This window comes from Chionomys nivalis, chromosome 14 (genome assembly GCF_950005125.1).
Source record: "Chionomys nivalis chromosome 14, mChiNiv1.1, whole genome shotgun sequence".
Classification (NCBI taxonomy): domain Eukaryota; kingdom Metazoa; phylum Chordata; class Mammalia; order Rodentia; family Cricetidae; genus Chionomys; species Chionomys nivalis.
Window position 1 is genome coordinate 68387886 of NC_080099.1, and position 21151 is coordinate 68409036.

General features: G+C 43.6%; 3 protein-coding genes across 12 annotated transcripts in view; 1 reads left to right on the forward strand and 2 right to left on the reverse strand.

The window, feature by feature from the left end:
• Osbpl1a (oxysterol binding protein like 1A) overlaps positions 1-2809 on the forward strand; it is a 191436-nt gene extending 188627 nt beyond the window's left edge. For 2 of the 3 annotated variants that reach the window (XM_057789366.1, XM_057789365.1), the window contains one exon: positions 784-2802. In XM_057789366.1, the coding sequence (XP_057645349.1) occupies positions 784-886 (103 nt within the window). In that variant the 3' untranslated portion in view covers positions 887-2802. Of the gene's footprint in view, positions 1-783 lie in introns of all 3 variants that reach the window. The other variant, XM_057789364.1, reaches the window with a different exon arrangement.
• Cabyr (calcium binding tyrosine phosphorylation regulated) lies at positions 2074-17099 on the reverse strand. Of its 6 annotated transcripts, XM_057789373.1 has the most exons (7): positions 15274-17099; positions 13053-14907; positions 11937-12109; positions 11781-11834; positions 6128-6469; positions 2754-3356; positions 2074-2141 (listed from the first exon to the last, which is right to left on the reverse strand). In XM_057789373.1, the coding sequence occupies exons 3-6, from the start codon at positions 12082-12084 to the stop codon at positions 2758-2760; spliced, it is 1143 nt and encodes a 380-aa protein (XP_057645356.1). In that variant the 5' UTR covers positions 12085-12109; positions 13053-14907; positions 15274-17099; the 3' UTR covers positions 2074-2141; positions 2754-2757. The 6 variants fall into 6 exon arrangements, with proteins under 6 accessions (XP_057645356.1, XP_057645355.1, XP_057645351.1 ...); XM_057789372.1 differs by lacking the exon at positions 2074-2141 and having other exon boundaries at positions 2666-3356; XM_057789368.1 differs by lacking the exon at positions 2074-2141 and having other exon boundaries at positions 3230-3356; positions 5307-6469; positions 14481-14907.
• Positions 17100-18263: 1164 nt separating this feature from the next.
• The window catches only part of Ttc39c (tetratricopeptide repeat domain 39C), a 91755-nt gene continuing 88867 nt past the window's right edge, over positions 18264-21151 (reverse strand). For all 3 annotated transcript variants that reach the window (XM_057789153.1, XM_057789151.1, XM_057789154.1), the window contains exons 13-14: positions 20826-20864; positions 18264-19513 (exon numbers count right to left, since the gene is read on the reverse strand). In XM_057789153.1, coding sequence (XP_057645136.1) covers positions 19424-19513; positions 20826-20864 — 129 coding nt within the window. In that variant the 3' untranslated portion in view covers positions 18264-19423. The remainder of the gene's footprint in view (positions 19514-20825; positions 20865-21151) is intronic.

Consider the following 21151-nt stretch of genomic DNA (forward strand, 5'->3'; position numbering starts at 1 on the left):
CAAATGCTTTGACAGCTTCTACCCCAAGTGTTTGGATTTACTCACATAACAGTTTTTGCCAAAGAATGAGTAAAGGATGTGTGGGTGTCAAGCACAGGCAAATGGCTGCTATGGTTGAGTAAAGGGGCAGGAGCTAGGCACTCCCAGCTTCCTTCCTTGTGTGTACCCCAGGTCCCTAAACTCTGAAATTCAGTGTAAAAGCTGCTCCAACATGCTGGGCTGCTGTGCATTGCTGTACCTGGTGTGGATGCTACATTTTTTGAGAGATAGGGAAATGATTGAGGCAGCTCACTGGATGATTAGGACAGCTTAGAATGAAAGCTAGCTCAGGAATCCAAATTGAGACCCCGTGAAGTCTGGACTGGGTTGGTCTCACTGGGTGTTACGTAGCATAGCGGAGGAGGGAACCATAGCCTTTGCATCTACCAGCAGGTGGAGCTGCAGCTCACCTGTAAAACAGAGGGAGCATATGAACTCCGCAAGCACTGCCCACCCTGCCTGCTGCAGGTATGTGTTCCCTGTGGTGTCACAGAAGGTGGCCTCAAGGGTGATCACAAATAGGACAACCCAGTGCCAACTGCTGTAGACCGTAGCAACCTTTGCCTGAAGATGACCCTTCTGGAATAGTGTGGACATATATTCTCTGACTAGAAACACTATCACTTCTCGAGGGTCTCTGAGGAAATACATGACACACAGGGCCAACTAATAGAAGTTAAACAACAGTGTTCCATGGGTTCTGAGCCATATGCTCTCTAAAGTTTATCTTTTCTCATTGGACAGGTGGTTCCATCAAGGTCCTAACCCCTACAATGGAGCACAGGACTGGATTTACTCTGGCAGCTACTGGGACAGAAACTACTTCAATTTGCCTGATATTTATTAAAGTGCAGAGAAGTCAAGGTGTTTGGCTAATCGACATAAGTCTTAAGCTTAAGTTTTTAAATTTTCCCTTGGTTTCTACTCCTAAATTTTCATTTCATCCCACAAGGTAGGGTGTGGTCGCATTGGTTAAGGACATAGGGAAAGTGAGGCTCTTGACTTCCTGCCTGTATCTTTGGAGTACTGTTTATGTGAACCGAGCAGCTGCCGGAGGTGCTGTGTAGGCTAACATTCAGCTTTATGGGATTATGTAGTGATCCAAAAATCAAGTTGTCAATATTTTTATGCTATTATGCTTGAGTAGCTTAGGTATAGCTTTGAAATGTTTAAAATTCTTCTGTACAATGTTATGTGCTCAAATGTAAAGGTTGTCATTTTATAAAACCTAAGTTGATAAGATGAGCTTTCAGGGAAATTAGTCCTCTCAATTTGACATTGCCACCTCCAAAATGGAGTAGAGGGGTGGGACAGAATCGGAAATTCCTGACTTGAAAATTCTAAACTGGAAAGGTATTTGCTTATCTTAGCACTCTGAATTTCCTTCTACACTCTGGGATCACTCTCAGAATTTACACAGATAAATTTTATGTTTGAACTGAAAATCACAAAAATGCCCTATAAATAGATTTTAATCAATACCATTACCTAATGACAAACCTTCAAGCTTCAACTTCCAGTGGCAGATGCCACAGAGAAATTAAGCTGCACTCGTGTATTATAATCTGTGTAAGAGGAGGCCTTGTGCATTTTGAGTTTGCAAGGTACTGGAGACCTACTGTACAGTAGCTTTGCCCCTTTAATTGGGGTAATCTCATAGTATTTATCCAACCAAATCCCAGACTGAGATACTTGCCCTAGAGGGCCTAGGTAGCTTCCAGTAAGTTACTTTAATTGTATTAACTTAACAAGTGTTATGATGCTAAATAAAAGCTTTAGAATATTAAAAAAAAAAGTGTGAATGCTTTCAGAATTTCAGCTGATATTGTAACCTAACACTCAAAAGATGTCTGTCTCTAGGGCCAGAAAGACTGCTGCCTAGCTAATAGTGTAAACAGAGGTACTGTGTTTATTATTTGAATTCCAGATATCCTGAGTGGAAAAATTGTACATGTATGAGCTGGAAAATGTAGGGTGGTTTGCACATCTAAGTTACTAAAGCAACAGTACAAAGCATTATGCTTGCAGGAAGTTTATTGATACAGTTCACATGGTGACAGACTCCACCTTGAATGCTGACTCAAACAGCATCGTTTCAGCATCTGTTGATGAAGAGACATTCAACTGTTTAGATACATCATGAAATCAAAAATATCCTAGCAGTTCCTGCTGAGACCACCATCAGGTTGTCATGGTTACATTCATGGCTACACAATTGAAATACCACCTCTCCAACCCCGCCCCAAATCACAGTGGCTTAACTGTTAGGAATCCATAGCTCTCCTTAACTGCATGCCTGGCAGCACTATACATACATACATTGCTTGTCTCGCCCACTGTCGATACCAAAGGAAGAGGCTCGACATTACGCCCAATTGAAAGAAAAAAAAAAAAAGTCTAAAAATTTCAGTTAACCACAATTGAATTAAAAAAATTTGATAAAATTGTCAGAGCTGTTACTTCAGCTTCTGTTAATCTCTTACATGGACATACCATCTCTGTCCCTGTTTCTTAAACATTGATTATCCTCACTTTAAAGAATCTACCATATACTCAAAGGTGGCTGGGCATTCATTAGCAGCTCTGTAGTTGAAAGCCGAGCACATATGCTTAAGTATACCTCATTACTCTCAAGTGTTTGAATACCCAGCCCTTAAGTGCTGAAGGTTCAGCTGTGCTAAGGCCCACATGTCAAGGTAGGAAGGGTTACCTACTCTTTTAAGATTCTGCTCTGCGGACATGGGCAGTAGTCACAGTAATTTCGCCAGCAATACCGTAACTTCCAAAGGGAGTACGTTTGTCACCAGATCCTGAACTCTTTTTAGCTACATCTTCTACTGGGAAAGCAACAGAAAGAAAAACTGGGCTTTGCGGTCTGGGGCCATCTTGTCCACTTGTAGGAGGACTAGCATTCTGGGGGTTGGGGGCAGGTCTCTGGAATGTCTGATCTGCAGGAACAGCAATGGGCACTTGCACTGCAGCGTATCTCTTCAAGGCATCTGACTGTGACACCACAGTGTGTCCAGGAAGAGGCTTCCAATCCTGTGCTTCCTGGACATTGGAGCCTACTAAAATAAAAGGTGGGGCACTGGTCTTCTTGCTGTCATCCATCATCACATAGGTTGGAGAAGTGACTTTCGGTGGATTCTGCAGAAACTGTGGATCCTTGGGATTAGGTAAATAGAGGGTTGCTTGGGGAAAAGGCCCGAGTGCAGGTGGCGGAGATGGGCGACTTTGTTGATTCATATCAGTTAGACAATAAAGTGTCCACATATTAGAATATGGTGGTGGTTGTCCTGCTTCGCTTGTTGCTAGTGCTATAAAAAAAAAATTGCAGGCATTAAAGGTTTGGTCTCTGTACCAGGCACTATGCACAGTCATGTCTTTGTAAATCTTTTTTTTAACATATAAATAAGCAACTGTAATAATATGTGCCATAAAGCATGCTATAGAGAGGACTACAGAAATTGTGCCTGGTAATGTGGAGGAACAGCATGATCCACAACAGTTGGAAAAGGAACCCAGAGCAATGGCAGGGACAGCAGAGTGCGGCTCAAGAGGCAATTGTATTATAAGTTGCTGTTTCCAGACTCTTACACTGTTTTGGTTCTTTGAGACAAGGTATCATTGTGAGTCCAGGCTGGCCTTGAACTCTCAGTAGTCCTCCTGCCACAGCCTCCCAAGAGCTAGAAGTACCACCGTGCCTAACAAGAATCTTAAGCTTTGTATATGGCTTCCACATGGTACTCAGAAGAAAGTTAGCAAAACTTTTTACTTTACCAAAAAAAAAAAAAAAAAAATCAACCATGTAAAGCCAATGAGAAATCATATAAGCACATCTGCATAGCAGTTTCTCTACCTAGTCAGACACTACATGTCACCTAATAATATCTCTGGTCTTTTGATGGGCACTGTCATCTCCCATCTTCAATGTGTTACCTCATCTAGGAGTCAGATCCCAGAGAACACTCATCTTAGTCAAGGCTGGGCACCACCATATGCCTCAAAAGACAGCAAAAGACACTATGATATAGAGAGCTAAAGAAGCCGTCCATCAGCTTATAAGCAAGGGCTCTATACTGCTGAGTGTGGCTGTGTCAAGTTCATGCTGTGCACACTAGGCATCCATTTCACAGAAAATTGCACTATGCACAGATTCAGTGATGCTTTTGATGACTCAGACACATTCTGTCCTCAAGATTACTAAAAATATAATCCAAATCTTCAGTCTTTCCAGATGAGAGGGTCTAAGTCCTCAAACTTGAGTTCTCTTGGTAACTTGTCCACTAAGGACAACTGTCCTTCAGTAACAGCTAAGTGCCTGAAAACAGTGACTCTGCTTGACGTGATGCTCAAGCCACAAAGATAAACCGGCCGCACAGGCTGTGAATGCAGCACTGCCCTCTGCCTTTCCAGCTGTAGCGAATCTGTCACACTGCCAGTCAGAATTTGGTTGCTAAACACCTGCTTTGGTAATATTCCTATATTATTCTGGTTTGAGTCAGAGTTGAGAATTTCTGCAAGAGGAATGGGAGCTTCTTTCTTTCATGTCCCTTCAGATACCCAAGAAGGACCACTGCAATATCCAGATAGGCAGAAGGGTAGGCAGACCACATGCCATAATTTGATGGAGATGGGGTTATAACGCTTATGTGTCAGGAGGAAAAGCAGCTGGAGATAAAGCTCCCCAGAAAGCAGCTTGGCTTTGGGGGTCCATGCATGGGAACTGCACACACTGTTTTCAGGTGTGCAGCCATTCTTTCTGCTGGTTTCCTGTGACACAGACGTTCCATCTAGCCTGTCCTTTCTCCATCTGCCTGTGATGCTGCTCCCTCAGCCACAGGAAGGTCCCAAGTAAGAAGCAGTGTCTGAGCCGACATCCCAAACCTGATTGCATAGTTCTCCTGACTCAGTGCGAAAGCAGTCAGCCACACCACCATTTCTTTCATGTTTTAAATGCCACAGCCCAAATAAACGCAGTGTTCAGTTTTGCATTTTTATAATTACCCTTTTGTAAACAGGTATTAAAAATATAACAGAGTCTCATGTCTACAAACATGTGCAAAAAGAATCCAGCTTTGACAGTGCCGTGTGATTTTCATAATAGTAAATTTTTAAGTACAACAAAGCCTTTAAGTAGGTATGGCATTTAAATATCCTGAAAATGGACTTTGGCCAGTCAGCAGAAGAGCCAACCTGTATGGTTACTGAATACAGATGTTACCTGAAACGCAGTATATGGATGTGCAAGTATCTAATTTTCTTACCTGGCTTCATCAAACCTGTTCAGGTGCATCTTCCCCATCTGGTTGGATTTCAGGTTCAGTAAAGCCTCCTGGCGCAGGAGGGAAAGGGTCACCGGATGAATAGGGTGCGGCGTTCTCCCCTGACTCCTCCTGGCCAGGACTGTCAGGGTCTATGGTAACGATCTCCACTTCAAAGTGCAGAGAATTCTCAGAGGCTATTTTGACAAAGCCCTCTGCATCCAGGGGTTCTGCAGGTACCTCGGGCTGACCCTCTAAAGCAGTGTCAGAGAGCAGAACTGTAGCTTCTGCCTCCATGTGCACTGAGGACTGGTGTTGGGAATTCTCCACCTGGACAATCTGCTGAGACTCTACAGATATCTTAGCCATGCCTGAGGAAGTCTTGGTTTCTACAGGTTTGGGACTAACTGGTGGTGACTGCTCAATTTCTTTAAGACAAGCAACTTGGTCAGTAAACGGGATAACTACGTATCCCGGTATCTGCTCAACATAGACAACTCCTTCATTGACAGGCACACCGTTATATACAGATGACACATGAACAGCTGATGTAACCTGAGTGTCAGGAGCTTCATCGTAAGCAGGAGGTTCTTGTTCACCCTGCAAGGGGGCTGAGGAAGCCTTTGGTGGTTCAGCCTCAGAATTAGGACCCACAACTGCCTGAGCAGATGTTTGGCTCATAACCTGCACTGCTAACATCTCTCCAGAGTACACCAGAGGAGCAGACACCACGACTTCTTCATCACACTCTGCACTCAGTGAGTCCAGGGTACTCGTTGCCACGTCCACCATTAAAACTTCAGAATATGTGCATGGAACATTACCTAACATCTGGGCAGCAAACTGAGCTGGGTCGGCCGGCACATAGGCATACTCTGCAGAGACGGGTGCTGGAGGTGGTGAGGATGGTGGAGTGGTGGTCTTCGGTGTGGCTGGTTTGGAAGAAGGACCACAAACTCCTTCACTTGTCTCCTCAGGCTGGAGTTCAGCATGAACTGATGGAAACTGGGTGGTTTTGTTACTAAACAGTGGTCCAGCTACATTGTCCTCCTCTGTGTCTGTGGATTTTTCCATTCGTGTAGGTTCACAGGAAACTGGAGGTGTCCTTCCCGGTTCTTTTACACATTCTTTCTTCTCCAATGTCACTCCTTCTGCCCATTTCTCTACTAAAAAGTAACAGTTAGGTGAGTTAATCAGCAAGCACTCCTCAAAATATTTTAAATAAAGCAACAGTAGGTTGAACTTTCAAATACCAATATACACAGATCTATGTGCAACATCTGCATTAGCATAGCTAGTGGACCTGTAACAGCTCACATCCACCTAAACAATCCATTTCCTTAGAAATAAATGACCAGCATATATCACAGTGAGAAGCTAGTACTATCCTACTCTAAGCTGATATGCTGATATTCAGTTCCTAAAAGGAAGGAAACTCGAACCCTCCTGGTCTGCTGTCCCACCAAAAGCGGGGGGTCGGGGTGAGGGGGGGTGACACTGAGGAGATGGGCGACTTGGCCTGCCCATATGAGAACTGGTCAGGATGACTGGAATGTCACCTGAAATCCCAACACTTGTGAGGCAGGGAGGCCAGGCAATCCTGAGAGTGTGCTAGCAAACTGGAGTTGGCAAGCTCCAGGTTCAGTGAGTGACCCTGCCTCAGTAAATAGTAGCGTGTGACCAGTGTCAATTTTGCGCCTCTACATGCACCCACATCCACACATTGCAAACATGCGCATAGAAGAACATAAAATTCAAGCAAAGGAAACACTACAGACAGATGTGGGAAGCAAATTATTCCACAGTTTCAGTTGGGTTCATAACTTAGGGAACAAAGAAATGCATTCCTGCACAAAGAAATGTGCAAAGTATGCAATGAACTTGTCATCTGAGCACTGTGGTCTTCACATTAGGAAACACGATATACCTGCAGGTGACCTGTGGTCATGAAGCCATGGCCATATTGACCCAGATGAAAAGAGAAAACTCCTATGCCCACGAATGTAGCCATTGATGGTCAGTGCCCTAGAAAACCCGTTCTGAGGGTCAGCAGCCACACCCTACTAACTGCCTTGCCTATTCCTCATTCAGAAAGCACAAAGTCAGCAGGGAGAGTGAGAAGTGATTGCTTCAGGTCAAAGGTTTGGAGGTCCAGGTATGGTGGGTGGCACAGGCCTGGGAGCACATCTGTAGCTACAGAACCTTACGACCCTATTCTCAAAACCACAAGTATGTCGTCTGTATGTTAACATTGCTTTCTGAAGGAAGGCTGCTAGCTGCTAGTTTGTAAATTCAGTTAAACTGTCTAGTAATAGACACAGATGACCATACTAAATGCTCATATGCTGAGAAAAGCCACAAAAAGAAAAACTACTACCATTCACCTCGCTTTTCTAAATACCTTGCAGGACTCCCCTGCCCCAGTCCTCCCCACCTCTCATGCTAGGGATTCAATCTCAGACTCTACCACAGAGCTATACAGCCCTTTAACTGTCTTCCCACCAGCACACCTGATAGAATGATTCTCCTACATGGAAGACTCTGCAGAGTAGATGACAGTGCATAAAACTTAAATTCACTAGGAGATTATTTAAGCATAAATATTAAAGGTATAATAGCAGAACTTAATAATGGTATTAATAAAAATGTTGAGAGTTTGGGCCTCGAGAGATGGCTCAGCAGCTTCCTGCTTTTCAGCATCCCAAGTTCTGTTCCCAGCACCCAGAAGCAAAACTGCCTGTAACTCTAGCTCTTGCAGATCCAACCTTTGGGCACCCGCACTCACATGTGCATGCATGCGCACACACAGTTTTGAGTGATAATAAATTTTAAAAAATCTTCAGAGTTCACAAGTTCTGAGCCTAACTGGAATAAGCCTAACTTGGTAGTTACTCTTGTACTTAGGATGCAGATATAAAGCAATACTACTCCATCTTGACAAGAAGATCAATCATAAAATCATAACTTGGCTTGAGTTCAGACAGTTGAGGTCATAGTAAATTACCTGATTTCATAAATAACAGTCCCCTTTCACCCCAGAGGTGTACAAGAGCTGACTCAGCCATGGCAGGGGCCAGAAAGAAAAGGCCACCATTCTCTGGTGAGAAGGTAACAGCTACATAGTAACTACTAAATATGGCCCAGGAGGTCAGACTTATGCCTCCAAACTCAGGAGTCTGTTACGACTGGCAAGTATTTTTCTGCAGGCCTCAAAAGAATGACAGAGATGGAATAGCATGCCACAAGAGGAACCTATCCCAATACCAAACAGTGGTCACTTGGCCCAAGACAAATACCATGATGGCCATGGATACGGCCATGGCCATTCTGAAGACACTAAACTCTGGAAAACTGGAAGGTGAGAGTGGCGAACTTGGCTCTCATGTCGAGCTCACTCCTTCCGTTACCAACTGTGCATGGCAAGATGATTAACCTCTTCTGGTTCTCAACGCCTACCAAAAATAGTTTCTAGGAAAAATCCCAGAAAGAAATTTCAACAGGTAAATGACACACGCAGCGAACGTTCCTCTCTGCATGCTCTCCACATGTACTGGGAACACAGAAATGCTGCTGGGCAGACAAACTACCACTGGGAAGAACTGGAGAACAGAACATCTTCACTGACCAGCCTTCACGAAACACATGCTCCCATCTGACAGGAGTGAGGTGGGTGAACTAGGGAATCTCAGCAGCTAGCTCTTGTACACATACCAACGTCTAATGCCTGCTGCTGTCTTTAGTTGACGTTGCCTCACACTGGAGAGACTGAAAGAGCAGAATAAGGGTCAGTTGACTTAAGTCTTCCTAGAGAGGTCCATTTTCACAGTCACTGAAAGCCTGAGATGGCCTCTGTCTTTGAGATTGACCAGCAATGTACGTAGGATCATTTTAGGTGCCACCTCCACATTAAACCTAGGATTCACACAAGGCAAGTTGTACTTTAATGAATGACACATGGCTAGATTTATTTGTAGCTGTCATAAGAATAGCAGAGAATTAAACCAGTCAGCAGACAGGAAGCTATCATCAGGGGAGGAAATCTAATGCATGTCTTTCCATAGGAAGTCCCAGTCTGTCTAGTAAGAAGCCATTTGTGGTGACGAGGGGAAATGAGCCAAGGTGGTACCGGACAACTGTATTCTGGTCATACTTTCATATTGCCTCATGACGTCTCTAGTCAGCAGGATGAGCAATGTTACCACTGTCTTACTTCCTAAAAGGCAGTCTGTTTTTATAACCACACTGTGAGCTTCCTTTCAGTTTATCGGTATGCTATGCCTATTTGTTGACATCTGTAGTTATTAGAAGAGATAAACAGCTATATCTCCTTAATTCCATCAAAATTTGGCCTACAAATTTTGTTACTCTATTACTCCACATTAATTTTAAAAAGTGAGATGCAAAAACATTAACCTACATGTTATTAATCAAAATCCACATGCTAAAATGAATGGTGGATAAAATCTTCAATAAATCTCAAAATGCTGTCAGGTAGTGTCTTCCACCATAAAAACCAGTCTTGCCATTGTGAAATAGGGTAAGCCTGCATCCTCACAGTGTTTTCTAATGCAGCTCTCGCTTTGAACACAGAAGCACAAAAACCTTGACTGAGAAGCTAGGATCATGGATATAGAAAGCAATGTTCTTGTGCTTGGTTTGTATACGCGACAAAGATTATATAAGCAAACCCCACAGCTTACAGCTTCTCATGGTTAATTAATGTCATCAGGTGCTTGCAAGAAATCAGGTAGACTAGACAATACAATATTCTGGAAATATTGTACACCTCATCATTCTCTGCCCCTTCAAATGCCTATGTTTCCTATTTTTAATCATGATTTCCTGTTTTGGGTGTATTTCACAAAAATGACATGGTTTGGAGCATTGAAGCAAAGGTCCTACCAAGCCTAATGACCTGAGTTTGGTCCCCGGGACTCAATTAACAAAGAATACTGACTCGCAAAAGTTGTCCGCTGATCTACACGTGTGCCATGCATGCACATGCAAATAACACACACACACACACACACACACACACACACAAATAAACGTAAGAAAATGAAAAGGAACCTGACAGATGCTGAAGAGATGGCTCAGTGATTAAGAGAGCTCATTGCTCTTGCCGAGGACCCGGGTTTAGTTCCCAGCACCTGCATGGTGTCTTAGAGCTAACTGCCAGTTCCAGGGGATCCAGCACCCTCTTCTGGATTCTGCAGAAGGTGGCGTCTGTCTGTATGTATGTATGTATGCATCACTACAAGTATGCAGGAAAACACTCATCCACATAAATCTAAAAAAAATATGATTTTTTAAAACGACAGTTTAAGGGTGGCTGGTAACTACTCTCCAGTCATCCAAAAGCTGCTGTTGGTCAGCCAATATGGTAAGAACTAAGCTGCTCCTTCCCACGGGGCCAGGGAAAAGCTGTGAGAAGCTTTTCCTCACCATTCTTTTAGATGCGTCCTTTACCAAATTTCATCTTTTTAAACTATCTAAATGTTTCATTTGTATAAATTTTGCCTTTTCCTACAACTCTTCTGTTGCTACTCGGTCATCTCTGTTTCATGCTGTGACATTCAATTTACAAATGAAAAACAGCTTTCTTGAAGCATATGTGTGCTGCTATGTCACGGTGCCTGAGACATGGAGAACAGTACTGCTTCATAAAACATCTACTCAGACAACTCTCTTAGCAGGGCATATGGCAGCGATGGTTGATCTTCTACACTGGACTTATACGTAAGAGTATGTCTTATTTTCTTTGGAACAGCAGGTTTTCTCCTAACCTTCATGCTTAAGCCTACACTGAAACCCAGCTCTACTTCATTAATATTATGTATGTCTTGAGTATTCATTATCAGAAACGCCTGGAAGCTGATAGATCAGATTTTGAGGGTTTTAAAAACTATTTTAGAAGATTTGCATAGCCTATTAGTAGAGAATCCCTAATCTGAAACCCAGGAATGTGAAATACTCTAAGCCGGAGACTTAAATCGTGTTCACTTTCATTTTGGATTTTGGAGCATGTCTAATAATTGATGGCAACCTGCACAGCTTTACAGAACACCCCATGAAGTACAAGTTCTCTTAACGTCCGCTGTACTTCCCTAAAAGTGTGCAGGTAGAGCGCGTGTGAATCGTAGTCATCTGCACTGTTCTAGACACCATAATCTTGTGCTCCAGGACGGACCCCAAGGCCTCGCGTGTGCTTTGCAAGAGCTCTACTACCAACCTAGATTTCAGCCCTGAGTCCTCCTCCCACAACACACCTATCTTAAGATGTAAAACCTTCTAAACTGGAAATCCTGATGTTAAAATAAGCCAGACATGACTTAGTAAAAATAAAAAGCACCAGTATGATTACTCAGACATAAAACACTGGTGTGGTTGACGAAGAATCCATTGACATAATTACGAACGTGTGTTAGCAAGTGTGCAATGGCAACATTGCTGAAACAACATCGCTGTGGCACTTACCTTTCATCTGATGAAACTGTTTAATCAGATCTTTTATATCCAAAGATGAATTCCCTGAATGAATGAATAAATAAATGCAGGAAGTCAAATAGAGACATTTTTCAATTTAAAATGGCTTTGCAAAGCAACAAATACAGAAGCTAAAGCAATACAAACCTTCTCTAAACACAATGAGTTCTTTAAAATAAACTGCTGCAAACTGGGTGATGTTTGTCGGGTTGGTTTTGAGAATGGCCCTGCTGACTCCCTCAAGCAGAGTCTTGAGGCCATAGGGTACAACAAGTCTGGGCTTTGAAGAAATCATTTTGGCAGGATGTCTGTAATTTCAACTATAAGGAAAAAAAACAAAATCTTACACTGTACATTACATTTATTGAATTTTCTTATGATTTATTTGGGGTTCCTAAAACCAAATCTATTAAAATTATTAGCTTTACTTCTCACCCGTTAAATATTTATTCTGGCAACATGGGATGCAATTCTTGGTAATTATTTACAAAATAAAACCCACTACCACCAGCTTACTACTCACAAGCAAGCGATATAGCACTCATTAAGAGACTGGTAACTGGGCCATGGAGTTGGCTCATCAAATGAAAGTGCTTTCCCACAGACCTGAGGACTTGAGCTTAATCCCTGGATCCCACAAGCGGCAGGAGAGAATAAATGCTAGCTAGAGATTGGCCCTTTAACCTCCACAAGTGGCATGCATGCACACGCACACATGCATGCACACGCACACATGCATGCACATGCACACATACATACACAAAGACTGTCTCTCTCTCTGTCTCTCTGTCTCTCTGTCTCTCTCTCTCAGAAATGCCCTGCCAAGATTAACAGAATGATACATTTTATGTCCAAAAAAACACATAAAATCCAATTAATATCTCAATAAAGATAAATTAAGCACATGTATTTCCAAATAATGCCCATATATAGACACTAATTTTGTATAGGGTTGCAAAACTATTTCTACAAGAAAATTACATTTTTTTCTAATCTATTCCTAGACACATTTCCTACATTCTACTACACAAGTTTTGCTTTGTTTCTCTTTGGTATTGGGATTTGAACCCAGGGCTTTCCATAATACCAGGCAAGCACTCTACCACTGAGTTATTTTTTAATGTTAGGTGTATCTGTGGGACTATGCCATACCCATTAATATAGAGTTCTTTCCTTAATCAAATTACCACCCCCCTTCGGATTCAGCTGACCAAGAACTCTCTCTGTAGACTAGCCTGGCCTCGAACTCAGAGATCTACTTACCATTACCTCCTGAGTGTTTGGGCCACCACATCCATTCCCTTGATGACTGTCAAGTGGTACCTTGGGTGTTATATAAGCTACTAGGGGTTGTCCCAGTTTTTGACATTGGGTTGTTATATACAAACATACTGGGTTACACTCATAGCTATCCTAAGACAGGCCGCAAGTTGGACACATCTAGACCTATAATTCTCATGGGTTTAGAGTTTGTCAGCCCTAAATTGTGTGTTCACTCTGAAACATGGAACCTTGCAAATAAGTTTTAAAAATTGAATTTTTTAGTAAGGGAAAGAAAATCACAGTGCTGCTAGCTAGTCTTTTGCTTTCCTAAATATGGATATTTAATTGGGTCCTGAGCTACCAAGGAGCCACCAGATAGGAAAGAAGAGCTAACATGATTCAGACTTTGAGGTTTGTTTTTTAAAAAATCAGTTGCTTTGGGGTAATCACAGCTGTTCTAGACACAGTACCTTAAGAATGCTTCCCATGGGTACTGATAAAGAGCAGACTACTTTGACAATAAATCATACCCTATCACCCTTAATGTTCGCGGGACTAAGTGGCATGGTTTAGTTGTTGCAATATATCAAGAGCCAACTTTTAATAAAAACACAATATGCCACAGCAAAATGTTTTTATTTAGAAGCACCTTTCACATTCTTACCAAAACAAGTTTTGACCCAAGCAAAACTTTTGAGACTACAATTAAATGGTCATCAGGTGCATTACCGAAATTAAATGTTTGGTCCCTTACTCATCAGGTGCGTTACCGAATGAAGCCATCTTTTGGGGCAAATGCAGCTTTACCATGCTAAATGGCAGTGATCTGCAACACATAAGCATACGCACATAAATATACATATGTATATATGCTTTTGGTTTCGGTTTCAAATAAACATCCCAGGGCAGCTTTCAAAGCGAGTGGCAGGCGGGCAAAATGGAGCAGCAGATACAGCACCCATCCTTAGTAGTTAGTACTACCAACCGTGCGGCAGCAGTGAGATGGTGCTAGTACCAGGTCTCGGTTTAGGAACACTTGAAAGCCAGGGGTGTGACTGTCCCTAGGAACGTTCCTGACTGGGAAAAGGCGGGGCAGCAGCGATGTGGCATCAGACCTCTCACCAACCCAGCTGACGGAGGGCTGTTCAAAAGTGAGAGCTTAGTTGCTCTTCATTTTTCAAAAGCCCTTGCCAGGAGGGATCTTTCTAGGAAGGCTCATCCTCTGGACTGTGCCCCTCTGACACTACCGGGGTGGGGTACGGCGGCCCTTTGTCCGCGGATTTCGGGGCCATCGATGGCGCACTCCGCGCCACACTCGGCCGCGGGACTCCCGCCCGACCACCGTCTCCCCCTCCGCTTGGCCACCCGCCGCTCTCGGCCCGCTGCCTTCCGGGCTCAGCCGGCGCCCGTGCGCCAGGCCAGGCCCACCTTCTCTCCGGCTTCAATAAAGCTTCCTCTTGGCCCCCTCGCCGGCGGCTCCTGTGCTAGAGCGCGCGGCCCGCCCACTATTTATACCCCTACGTGCGTCATGTGTGCATCACAGAGCTCCGCCCCCTTGTTGGGGCCCACCGGAAGAGGCAAGGCTTCGACCGACCCAGCCAATGAGGAACAAAGGCCGGGGATGGAGTAAGCCGGAGAAGTCGTCTTTTGTCCCTCCTGCGGCCGGAACTGGCACACTCTAACCACAGGGCTGCAGCTCCATGTTTGATCACTGGACCAGTGGCTGAGAATGCAGCTCATTTGCCAGAGGCCCTGGACTCAGTCCCCAGCATCTCAGAAGACGGCCCGCAGGTGCTCGTCTGTAATCCCGACTCCAGGAGGTCGAGGCAGGAGGTCATGAAGATTTCGAGTCAGCCTGTAATACATGGGATCCTGTCTCAAACAAGAACAGCAAACATTTATGTATAGGGAAGAGAAACTGCACGTATAGCTGGCTGTATTGACGTCGCTGCCTCCGTTCCCCGCAACTCCTTTATATTAACCTTTTTGAGATCTTCGCAAAGAGTAAGATCTGCCATGCAACACAGTGAAGAGGGCATTACTAGGCACGGCATAGACTTTTCCTCTTGGGAAGCTTGCCTGTAGAGAGTGGTAGCAATCCTGACATTTCTATTATACTCCTTAATTAGGCTCAAGCCCCATCGCACACCCAAGCCAACCAGGACAGGGACCAGCCTTCCAGGGTCTTACTAACTGCACTGCACTCCTAGTATTCACTCACACACGGGTCCAAGGGGGCTGCATCTGCTCGAGACCAGCTTTCCATCCTCCTGCTCCCAATGTCCTTCTGGATTTCTGCACCTTCCAACCAGCTTCTGCAGCCTTTTCTTGCAGTGATCTAAATCCAGTTTTTCCTTTATGGACTGGAGCTCCCTGGAAGGAAGGCTGTTGATTCTGCAGACCCACTGATTAGCACTTCGATGCTGTGGAGAATAGTATCGGTCAAAGACCAAGTCTATCTTGGGCTATCTTTAGTCCCCTTGCTAGCTCTTTGTTGCCTGCCTCTATGATTTAACATCCTTTGGGGTGTAGGGTAAAACCTCTTGGACTGTATTAAAAGAGCCCAGGAGTTTGCACCAACACAGATGCTAAGCTGGCAGGGAGACTCCACCACTGTGCAGTAAGCTACTTACCTGATATCCCCACCAGAGCATCACGCACGGGCACTGACTTGAAACTGGGCTACTGTGACTTCTGTGGTGGTTTAAGTCATTCCGTGTAATCTGGATTAATGTTTCTGGGCGTGGTCACTCATGTTTGGTTCAGAATAAACCTTCCTACTGTCTTTATGGCAAGAGCTGTTTGCTGTAAGTTCTACCCAAACAAGCAAGACCATACCATACAATGGCACAAATGTGTCTTCATAGAGGTAAGGGCAAACAATGGCACAAATGTGTCTTCATAGAGGTAAGGGCAAACAATGGCACAAATGTGTCTTCATAGATGTAAGGGCAAATTTGAATGCTTGTCACTACTATGATTTGCTTAAAGAAATCAACTACAAAAGTTTACACAGCAAAGTATGTGTGTGTGTCAAAACTCAGATAGACTTCGCCATTTAATTTTAGTTGGCAGAAATAGAAAAAGTGCAAAATCAGTAATTAATTGGTTTATAAATTCTGTAATAATAAATATTCTACTCTTCTGTGACAGCTGAAAGTTATAATTCTTTACTCAAAAAAACTTATCTACCATGTGTTAAAATAAGTATACCTAACTCTATAAAAATAAAATCTTAGCTCCATCTTCCAGAAAAGTACATAATACATTGTCATCACTAGGGCATGCCTCCAAGTCTGCCAGATTACAAAAATGTATTCAGCATAAGTAAAATATTCATTCTCTCATCAAAGGTACAATTTAATATAAAAATGTTTGACATTTGCAAACTGGAATGTTCACTGGAGAGCCTATGGCATAGGACAGTTTGAAATTGGAAATCTCAATAGCAGAAATACAAACAATTTTAAAGTAATCTATAAATAATTTATTTAATTTGAAAGTATGGGACTTTATGTATCCTTTGAATATAGAATAACAGCTTTAAAAAGTTTTGAACTAAACATTAGAAGACAAACTAAAGCAAAACTTTATGACTCAGAAGGTTCTGTGATCCTGACAGAACCATTTTCCACACACTATAGGCAAGAGAATTCTTGGTAACGGCCATAATTTTAAAATGTATGATAGTCTTCTCTCTAGTTACCAGGTTCCAGTATTTGAGACCATCAGTTTCTCTTCAGATCTGCTCCCTGCTCTGAGCTTCTTGGATGCACTCAACTACCGAATGCAGGGTTGTCATCTTCCTGGCTTACATCTTCACTCCACACAGACCCACATCAGGATGTCAAAATGATCAGTTCAGCAATAGTCTAATGACAAGGGGCCGATGCGGAGCTAAGGGACAGATGATGGTACAGAAGCATCAGCGAGGAAGGACTTCGATCAAAGACACTGCTTCCTCAAATAAGATTGAAATGTGTTTGCAGTGTTGTGGGACCCAAGGCCTCTGCACACCAAGTGCTCTACCACTAAAGGACACCCCACCACTAAAGGACACCCCACCACTAAAGGACACCCCACCATTAAAGGATACCCCACCACTAAAGGACACCCCACCACAAAAGGACACCCCATTACTAAAGGATACCCCACCACTAAAGGACACCCCACCATTTAGTGCCATATTAGAAACCCCCATCCTTCCAAGTCAGATTAAGTAAAATAAAATCTGACAATGTTTTTGCTGATATGTTTGTTTTACTTCCTAAGTATTAAAATACTGATATCACAAGCTGGGTGTGGTGGTGTCCCACACCTTTAAACCCAGCACTGGGGAGGCAGAAATAGGCGGATCTCGGTGAGTTTGAGGCCAGCCTGGTCTACAAAGCAAGTTCCAGGACATCTACAGAGTGAGTTCCAGGGCAGTCAGGCTACAAAGAGAAACCTTGTCTTGAAAAAACAAACGAAAAATCGGTATCAGACAAACTTGTGATTCAGACAGGAGGATATGTAAAAACTCTAAAGTGAAAACCTTGAGTTCAATAAAAATTTAGAAACCTTAAGACAACTGAGTTGAACTACTGAAAAGAATCTTAAAAGTGACAGGTATTTATTCAAAACCACAGCTGTGCTTGGCACAGAGGAAAGCGACTCATCAGTAAAGCTCAGCAGTGAAGGGTTAAAACATACCTGAGAGTTCTTTTCATCATACCCAACAATCTGAGGCAGGAGGGGAGTGATGAACCCTGCAACATTCAACCCTGCAGCTGTATCACCAGCAAATATCCTCACAGACAAACCTGCACGCATACTACAATAGCCTTCGTGAGATAGACGCTAAAGCCGTCTTCTCAACCTTCCTAAGGCTGCAATCCTTTAATACCCTCCTCATGCTGTGGTGACCTCAACCATAAAATGATTTTGTGGCTGCTTCATAACTGTAACCTTGCTGCTGTTAGGAATCAGAATGGAAACATCCCATATGCAGCGTTGTTCGAACCTCCATAGGGAATAATCTTCACAGCAGAACTCCTGAAATGTAGGTTCTCCTTAGCCAACTAAGATTTGCTTTTCTGATAGGCTCGGCAACGGGGGCATGCTCCTGACTGTGAATGCAAGTTTGTATCTGCTCTTGTTTTGCTGCCTCCGTCTAGAGAACTTGTGTAGACAATCTAGGGATGAACGTGTAGGGTGTGCATATGGTTTTGTGTATGCAGAGGTAGGAGGCCCAGTTCAGGCCTTCCTCTGGCTCTCTCCACCTCAGTTTCTTGAGGCAAAGTCTCTCACTGAACCTGGAGCTTACTGTTTCAGCAAGACTACTTTGCCAGTGAGGAGCTCAAGGGATCCCCCTGCCTCTGCTCCCCAAGCACTAATACTACATCTGTGCTGAGGCATGCCTAGCTTTTGTTATTTTCATGTGGGTACTGGCAGCAGGAACTCGGGTCCTATGCTCGTGTGGGAAGCACTTCATGACGGAGCCACCTCCCAGCTCTGGGGATGTAGACCCCAGTCACCCCCCAACTCGGGGGATGTAGACCCCAGCCACCCCCCAGCTCTGGGGATGTAGACCCGAGCTACCTCCCAGCTCTGGGGATGTAGACAGGAGCCACCTCCCAGCTCTGGGGATGCAGACCTATGAAGCAGCTTGAGCTGCAGAGAGTTTTATCTTTGAGGAGTTAAGCATGGGGTTCTGGGTTTACATGTTTTATATAAAATAGTATCCAGTTCCTGGTCCCAAGGCCTGCGTTCTAGCCACTGCCCCATTAAGTATGAGTGACTGACTGCAGTGAGTCGGCTCCCACTGCTGAACCTGAGTCTGGCTGCACATAAAACAGGAGTAAGAATTCTTTTCAGAGATGCTACCTGCCTCTGCCTCCTATGTGCTGGGATTAGGTGTGTGCCACCAGGTCCAGCCAAGAATGGTTGTGCCAGAGCTGTCGTAGGAATATTTCCAGGATAAAGTAAACCGCTAGGAAAATGCTTTAATTTTTATCTAAGCATGAGAGGCATGCTATATGTGGTACGATGCATGCTGAGACCGCTCTGATGACACTTAATGTAGGCTCTCCTACAAAAAACACAGGGTGAATCTTCAGTTTGATTTTATTTTAAAAATAATAAATCACAAAACTAAAATGTTTGAACAAGGTCACTTAACCCTCTCCCGGGTCGGTTATTTTTATCATTTTCGACATCTTTATTACTCCGAAGCTACATGTTTAAAAGAGGGATCTTTGACGTCAGCGACACAGAACGCACCCCTGGTACAGGTGGTCTGCAGGAGAGAAGCTCATCTTCAAAGGCCTTTCTCCTCTGTGTTCAAAGTGCTGACCCTGGGTGGAGGGGACAGAGGGCTCACTCGGAGTTTCTCACTGAGGGACCAGTTCCTTCAGAGAGGCCAGAGCAGCGTGGATGCGGACGTGCAATCTGTTTTCAAAGTCGTAGCCAGAAAAATCCTCCTGGAAGGGCCAAATAAAAGATGATTGTGGACAGTTAGGCAGGCTTGTCCACAGGGAGTCACAGGGTAGCACACAGTGCAGTTTACACCCCATATAACAATGCCCTACTTCCTATGGGACTTCTTGCCCACCTGGTCCTCTTAGGCACTGAGTTTAAAGCACTAGAGAGTGGCGGCACAAGCCTGGATCCTAGCACTTGAGAGGGGGTCACAGGGACCGCAAGATCTCTTTGGTAAATTCCCTCATTATTCTTGAAATACCAGTCTTCAGCAGGACTCAAAGCAGGCCATTATTAAGAAATTCTTCAAAAACATAGGAGGGGCTGGAAGACACTCAGCAGTTAGACTCAGCAGGTAGAAACTCTGGTTGCTCTTCCAAAGGACCCAGGTTCAATTCCCAGCACCCACATGGCAGCTTGCAGTTTCAGGCACTGGACACCTTCTTCTGGCCTTTGAGGGCCCCAGCCATGCATGTGGCACACATACAGACATTCAGGCAAAACACTCATAAACAAAAAATAAAAATAACAAATACTTTTAAACACATCTATGAAATCAAAAGTTAACTGTCCCTGGAGCTGGGTGTGGTGATGTAATACCGAAGCCCCATCTAGTCAGGAGCTGAGGCAGGGGAAGCTTACTGGAGTCCAGGAGTGTAACACTGGAAACACGGTAAGACTTACTTAAAAATCATAATAATGAAGTTTATTTTCCTTATCAAAACTAGGGACTGGAAAGATGGCTTGGTGGTTAAGAGCACTGGCTGCTCTTCCAGAGGACCTGAGTTCAATTCCCAGCAATCAAATGGTGGCTCACAACCATCTTAGTGGGATCTGATGCCCTCTTCTGGAACAAAAGAGTACATGCAGATAGAGCGCACATATGCATAAACACACACACACATACAGCCTGTTTATAAGTTGCTCTGGTTTTGATTTTTAAAAGAATTTTATTTATTTTATATTTATATATATTTACATTACAAGGATTTTATTTATTTTATATTTATATATGTAAGTATATATAAATATAAAATAAATTTTAAAAAAAATAAACATAAAATAAATAAATAAAATCTTAAAAAAAATCACCAAACCAGCAGTTATAAACAGACTGAATGATTATATAGTACTTTATAACCTTGGAGATTCCATTTCAAAACCAAGTGCTCATGGATTCGCTTAGCTACTGCTTCTCTCCAGAATTATTAACACAGGTATCAAACTTCCAGATTTCCTAAATTCAGACCCAGGTGTGCGGTAAAGAAGGTGACAAAAGCCATGAGAAGAAGGTGGATTGAGGTGGTTTTTTACCTTTGCCTGAAGGAGCAGAGTTCTGCCTCTTCCTACAGTCTGTGAACATAAGAAAACCATACTGTGTCTTAACAGCAATGTCCGCAAATCTATCAGCAGAGGACACACAACCAGAACAACCCATAGGAGACACAAGGGGGCGCTAAGGACAACGGCTACTTTTCTCTGATGTAAAGGTGATAATGGCGTGACTTGACAAGTAATTTTCATGGTCCAATACCGTGCACGAAAGGCAACAGTTGCAGCCCAGTGTTATGGGCTGAAAGTCTTACTAAACAACTTAGAGTAACCAAGCGCTCAGCTGGAGACAGTATGCCCCAACACCT